We start from the raw sequence: 6,000 nt of genomic DNA on the forward strand, positions 1-6,000 counted from the left end.
CGCGTGTGCCAGGCTGTTGGCACAACAGGAAAAACTGACACGCAAAAATATGAAGGTTAGGGATGTACTGATAAAGACTTTTTGACCGATACCGACGGCCAATTATTAACCAGCCACATCAGCTGATACTGATCCGATAGCTGATATACACCCGAGCAGCTTGGAAAGCAGCATCCAGCAGGTTAGTCTGTGGGGGGAGAGGAGGGGGTGTGGGAAAGGGAAGAGGCATGGTGGGGGCAGATTAGGACCCCCACAGTGAGGGAAGGTGTGGGGCCGGGGCAGACACTGCCCAACCGGGGTGAGGTGCAGGACAGACCTGCGGGCAGCTCATCATGGGGACGCAGTGGAAGAGGAAAGGGGGCTCCCGCCACTGCGCACACGGGGGAGGCATGGGGGCATGTACCCCCTGGATTTGCATGTAGAGTGAGGGCAGGCTGCCTGCTGTGCCAGCCTCTTCCCAGCAGGGGAGGGAACTGGGCCAGGACTGCATTTGGGGCAGGCAGAGCATGCGGTGATGCTGCTGGGAGGGTGGGCTATAGCCACCCCAAAGTTCACCATAGCTGCCCCTGCCCCCGCCCACCCCAAGTGCAGCCCTGGCTCAGCCCCCACCAGGAAGAAACTGGCAAAGCTCCCAGCCTGCAGCAGGCAGCCTTCCCTCGCTTTGCACGCAAATCCAAGGAGCACGTGCCCCCATGCTTCCCCTGGGGGTGTGTACAGCAGTGGGAACCACCCCCAGCAGCTCCATCCCATTCCCTGCCCCACCCCTGCTGGGCAGCGCCTGCCCTGCCCTAGCCCCACTCTCTACCTTACCGTGGGAGCCTCAATCTGCCCCCCCACCCACGCCAGAGTTAGCAGCCAAACGCTGCTCTCCAAGCTGCCCTTCTGCATTCCTGGCTGCACGCATGGCAGCTGCACACATGCACGTGGCTTGTAATTGGTGACTTTATCAGCGACATTATCAGCTACACGGGCCAAAACAAGACCATTGCTGATAATGTCAATTTGCCTTTTATTGGTGCCAATCCAATATGGACCGATATATCGGTGCAGCCTAATGAAGGCTAGGTCTACACTATGAAGTTTTGCCAGCCTAGCTGTGTCAGGCATATGAAAGGCTATCTGAACGTCCATGGTGTTACACCCACCCCCACATCTTCCCTCCCAATTTAGAAACAACCTCCATTGGAAAAAGTCTTTCTGTTATTAAAGACTACATCTTTCCAGGGTGAGGGTTCACTATGTCAGCAAAAGAAATCCCACATAAATAATACCCCACTAGCAAGCTATACTAGTACAACTAGGTTGTAAAACCTTTGTAGATATGTTAGTGCTCACTTGAATACAAAAAACCGAGGAAACCCAATTTTAAGGCTGCTGGTATCCTTAAATGATACCCCTATGGTCATATGTTGTAGCTCTCAAATGCAGGAGCACTCACTTTCCCCAAAAACAAATCACCTAGATTCATGGATTTAATCTAAAGGCAGACGAACCATGCTACCTACAGTTAGGACATACATGCTTGTTTTCCATGTTTTTAAAGACATAAGTCAGACTGAAGTCAGCCAAGGGAGAAGGCACACAGTAACACAATGATCCAATTGTGGTCACCTCTGCATTGGCTTCAGACCAGTTTCTCTCATAAGCCACCTGGGACTGGACTGAGTAAACAACTTAGTGGTTTTAGACCAGGTGCCCATTTCCAAGAAGCCATCATTACAACAGCTATTTACACAGCTGCCAAGAACTGAAGTAGCATGAAAAACCCTTCCAGGTCAGGGTGGAGTCACATTAGTGAAAATGTGTGGGCTCAACTGGCAACGCTGATATTTAAGCCATAATTGTTTTGTAACTAGACAGCAGGCAGCTCAGTGGTCATCAATGTAATGTTTCCAACAGCACCAAGCCCTTTGCCCATAAAGCTAAAACATTAAAAAGGAGGTTACTGACAAAGCATGTTATAGCAGTAAAATCTCCAACACACCTTGGTATCTCACTCAGAACCAAGTGCTGCCCAGCACATACACTGGCTGGATAGCACAACACCCGTCAGACCTCACACCCGCTACCCTAATTTCTTCTGAGGCAGCATGCCAGGCTTTCCCCCACCTGTTTTCACTGCAGATCCCCATCATCCCATCCATCAGTGTTTCTCAAGACATGAGTCTGACTTTCAGAAGCACTAAACACCCACAGACTGTAATTAAAGCTAGAGGAGCTTAAAACTCCTAAAAACCATGCCTAGGGACTAGAACAATATGATCACAGCTATCCACTTATTTGGCATCAGTGGCACTGGATGTTACGTACAGAAGAAGTACGCTAGAAATTAAGGGCTACCCAAAACTGTAAGAAAGCACTTTCAGCAGAATGAGTAATGGCCCATCATAAGTGACTAGAGGCACTTTAACAGAAAAAAATTAGTTATGTAAACAAAACTGCAACAATTTACTCAAATAGAGCCCTGAGGATATGACCACAAAATAAAGGAGAATCTAATTACTCCATATTTAATCTCATTTGAATGCCAGTTTCTAAGTAACATGGTATTTTATCACACATCTTTTCCAAAAAAAAGGCATGTTGGATACAGCATCTCAGTACAGATCGCATAAAGATTTAGAACCTCAACTAGAATGGGCAGACAGCAATAGGACTAGACCTCCGACACACACAGACAGCCCCCCATACACGTGAAACAGAGTCATGCTCCCTTGCAATTAAAAATGGAGGATTCTTTACTAGTCTCAAATGCACGGCAGAAATCTAAGACACATCAAAAAGATGTTTACACGCAGATCATGAATAAAACAGGGTTGTTTTTGCTCCTAACATTTTGTTCGTAATTTGGTATCTCCACAGGCCACACTTGGCAAGCAGACGTGAGCTATTCCATTGAGAAGCCTACGGTATCTTTGTTGTGTCCCCTGAAGATAGTGAAACATTCTGCCACTAACAGTAAGACTAAGGTTGAAGTGTTAGACTAACTTGTTGTAAATAACTACCTTTAGTAACTTTTTTTGTCAAGTTTATTTAAGGAAGGAAACTTTTCCACCTAAAATGAGGAAACAAGAATTTTGAAGTCAATGCATACATTCATTCCTTTTCTGGCGAAAAGAGATGCAGATTTTTAGGACTTCTCCCAAATCCTACATTATTATCCTTTCCACTATATAGGGCTTTCAAAATTCACTTGCCCAAACCAAGATCTTCTCCAAATAAATCCTATTAAGACATAGGAGGAAAGAAAAACATGAAGCATGTTCATTATCAATCTTCCCAGCGGGAACAGAGTATAACCAAGCACTGCTGCCTTCAGCCTGCAGAACAATGGATGGAGGGCCTCCCCTGCGAGGAGAATGAGAACCGAGGAGCGCTGCTGGTTTCCACAGCTGCAATCCAGCATCCTGTGGGTGGCAGTGAATTAGCAAGAGCTGCATTAGTCAGTGAAGCTTGGGAAAAGCTTGACAGCAAGGGGGCAGGCACAAATGCTCTTAATTGGGAAAGAAAAAAAAAACTCATCCCTTTAAAGGCATTAGCTTGAGGGGCTGGGGTGGCTAGGAGGGAAAACACACCTCTCCTCCTACTCCAGATGATGCTCCTCTCAAGCGTACCTGAGCCTCCAGGTGGTAATTAGTGAGACATCAGGCAGAAGACAAGATAGAGATGTACCTAGAGACTAACTCACCAAGTGTCAAGAAATATTTCGAAACTCCACGTGCAACTTGAGGCAAGGGATGATGGAAAACCTGATGGGACATGTAGTTAACGCATGGAATTCATTGCCACAGCAGGTGGTAGAAGCGGACAACACAGCCAGGTTCAAAAAAGGGACTAGGCAAACTCATGGAAGACAGATCTATTAATAGTTGCTGAACCGAAGGGTTGACGATATTTCCCCCAGCATCTCCAACCCGATAACAGTGGATCCAGGGAGGGTAGTGAATAGGGGATACGTCACTCTAGAGATATCTGGTTCAACGCTTTCCCTCTGGCATCCATTTCTCCCATTGTTGGAGACAGGCCTCTCTGATGTGCCAGGGGGGATTGCAGCCCACAGCCCACCAAGGAAACTATATTATAACAACGGAGACCACTAAAGACATCAGAGGGTTTCTTCGGACAAATCGTAAGGAAACAGGAAAGGCAGCGAAGTTGCAGGTTAATCACAAGAGAGGCAGAAAGGGACACCAAGCAGAGCACACCACTGCCCCTGAATGAGCCTGCGGACTTTGACCAGCGAAACTGCCCAGAGACGTGAGCGGAGGAGTAAAAGGAAGACAGCCCCACGCTCACCCAGGCTCCCCTGGCCACAGCCTCCTCCCTGTCTAGCACATGGCGGGACCCAGATCAACCAAAAACTCCCAGGACTTGGTGAGGGACACAAGGAAGGAGCACATAAAAGAAAAGATGTGGGAAGAACAGCAACCAGAGGCTGTGAAACTCCCTGCCACCAGCTGTGGCGGAAACTGACCGCTTAGCCAGATACAGAAAGGGACTGGACACGTTCTCGGAGGAAAGGGACACCCGTCGCTATTGAGCGGCGGAGCGAGGGGCACGGCCTCCGAATCGAACATCCTACGCCTGTAAGTGCTGGAGGCCGCGAGCGGGAGAGCAACAGCGGAAACAACCCCCGGTCACTCTCCCTGCCCGCATCCGCTCCGCCGTGGCGCGACACCGGCCTTCGATATCCCAGTCTGGAACGTGGGCCAAAGTCCACCACGTCCAGCTATGAGCCCTGCCTGGCGAGGGGGCCCCCCGAGGGCACGTCGCCGATTGCTTGGCACAACTAAGAGACAAAAGTCAGGGGAAACACTGAGCAGAGCAAGTCACACGGCATCCACTCGCCCTCGGACACGTCCCCGCGGCACGCGCGGGCCGGGGGCAAGCCCGGCCCCATCGCCGCTGCACGACTCGAGGGGTCCAAGGGACAGGGCACCGCGGGACCTCACCCAGGAAGGAGGCTGCGTTTTCCTGTCCCTCGTGTGCTCGCATCTCTGGGCCGTTTCACCACCGGCTCCTCGGCCTCGCTCCCACCCCCGTCTTCCTCGCTATTGTCACCCTAATCCCGCGACGAGCACGCAGCGACCCCCCACATCACGGGAGGGCTTGCAGCTGTCCTCAGGCCGACCCCGCGCGCCCCTCAGCCCGCACCTTCTTGTAGTGCTTGCCGAGCCAGACGCGCGCCGAGTCCAGCTGCGACACGGTGTCGGGGCTCTCCCAGAACTTGCCCGTGGGGCCGCCGTCCTTGCGCCGCGCCACGGCCAGGGCCGCCCAGCCCGGCGCCGCTGCCGCCGCCCCGGCGCCCGCCGCCACCGCCGCCATTGCTGCCCCGGCCGAGCGCCGCCCGCGCGGGCCTGCGCCGCCCACTCGCCTCACGCCGCGCATGCGTGGAGCCGCGCACGCCACGCCCCGCCCCTCTGGGCATGCTCGGCCACCCGCGCCCGCTGCCGCCGCCGCAGCCGCCGCGCCGGTGCCTGCCTGCGTCACCGCCGCGCAGGCGCACGGCGCCCGACGCTTCTGCGCATGCCTGGCGGCAGAGCCGACCCGCTTTTTTTTTTTTTTTCCCTTGACGGGTTTATTTTACTATTTTTTTATTATTATTATTATTATTATTGGCTCTGCGCATGGGGAGTGTAGGCGCGAAGTCTAGTCGCGGAAGTGGGGGGTGCTGAGCATATGGGCGCGAAGCATAGTTGCGCATGCGTGGGAACGGGTAGGGGGAGCGTGTAAGTGGGCATGCGTGGAGTCCTGGGTAGTGTTGACTATGTGGGCGCGAAGCTTAGCTATAGCTACGCATGCGTGGAAACTGGGGTGAGGGGAGAGTAGGTGCGCATGCGTGGATAGCTGAGTAGGCGCGAAGCTTAGCTATAGCTGCGCATGCGTGGATGCCGGGTAGGGGATCATGTGGGCGAGCGTGCGTGGAAGCGGGGTGGTTGAATGGGCCCGAAGGCTAGTTATAGCTGTGCGTGCGTCGATGAGGGAGGGGAAGTGTGGGCG

At 52.6% G+C, this 6,000-nt stretch overlaps 1 protein-coding gene across 3 annotated transcripts in view; it reads right to left on the minus strand.

Annotated features, from left to right (window-relative positions):
• SMARCC1 (SWI/SNF related, matrix associated, actin dependent regulator of chromatin subfamily c member 1) overlaps positions 1–5,403 on the minus strand; it is a 136,446-nt gene extending 131,043 nt beyond the window's left edge. For 2 of the 3 annotated variants that reach the window (XM_059729271.1, XM_059729270.1), the window contains exon 1: positions 5,155–5,340. In XM_059729271.1, the coding sequence (XP_059585254.1) occupies positions 5,155–5,325 (171 nt within the window). In that variant the 5' untranslated portion in view covers positions 5,326–5,340. Of the gene's footprint in view, positions 1–5,154 lie in introns of all 3 variants that reach the window. The other variant, XM_014604464.3, reaches the window with a different exon arrangement.
• Between the last annotated feature and the right edge of the window lie 597 nt (positions 5,404–6,000).

This window comes from Alligator mississippiensis, chromosome 5 (genome assembly GCF_030867095.1).
Source record: "Alligator mississippiensis isolate rAllMis1 chromosome 5, rAllMis1, whole genome shotgun sequence".
Classification (NCBI taxonomy): domain Eukaryota; kingdom Metazoa; phylum Chordata; order Crocodylia; family Alligatoridae; genus Alligator; species Alligator mississippiensis.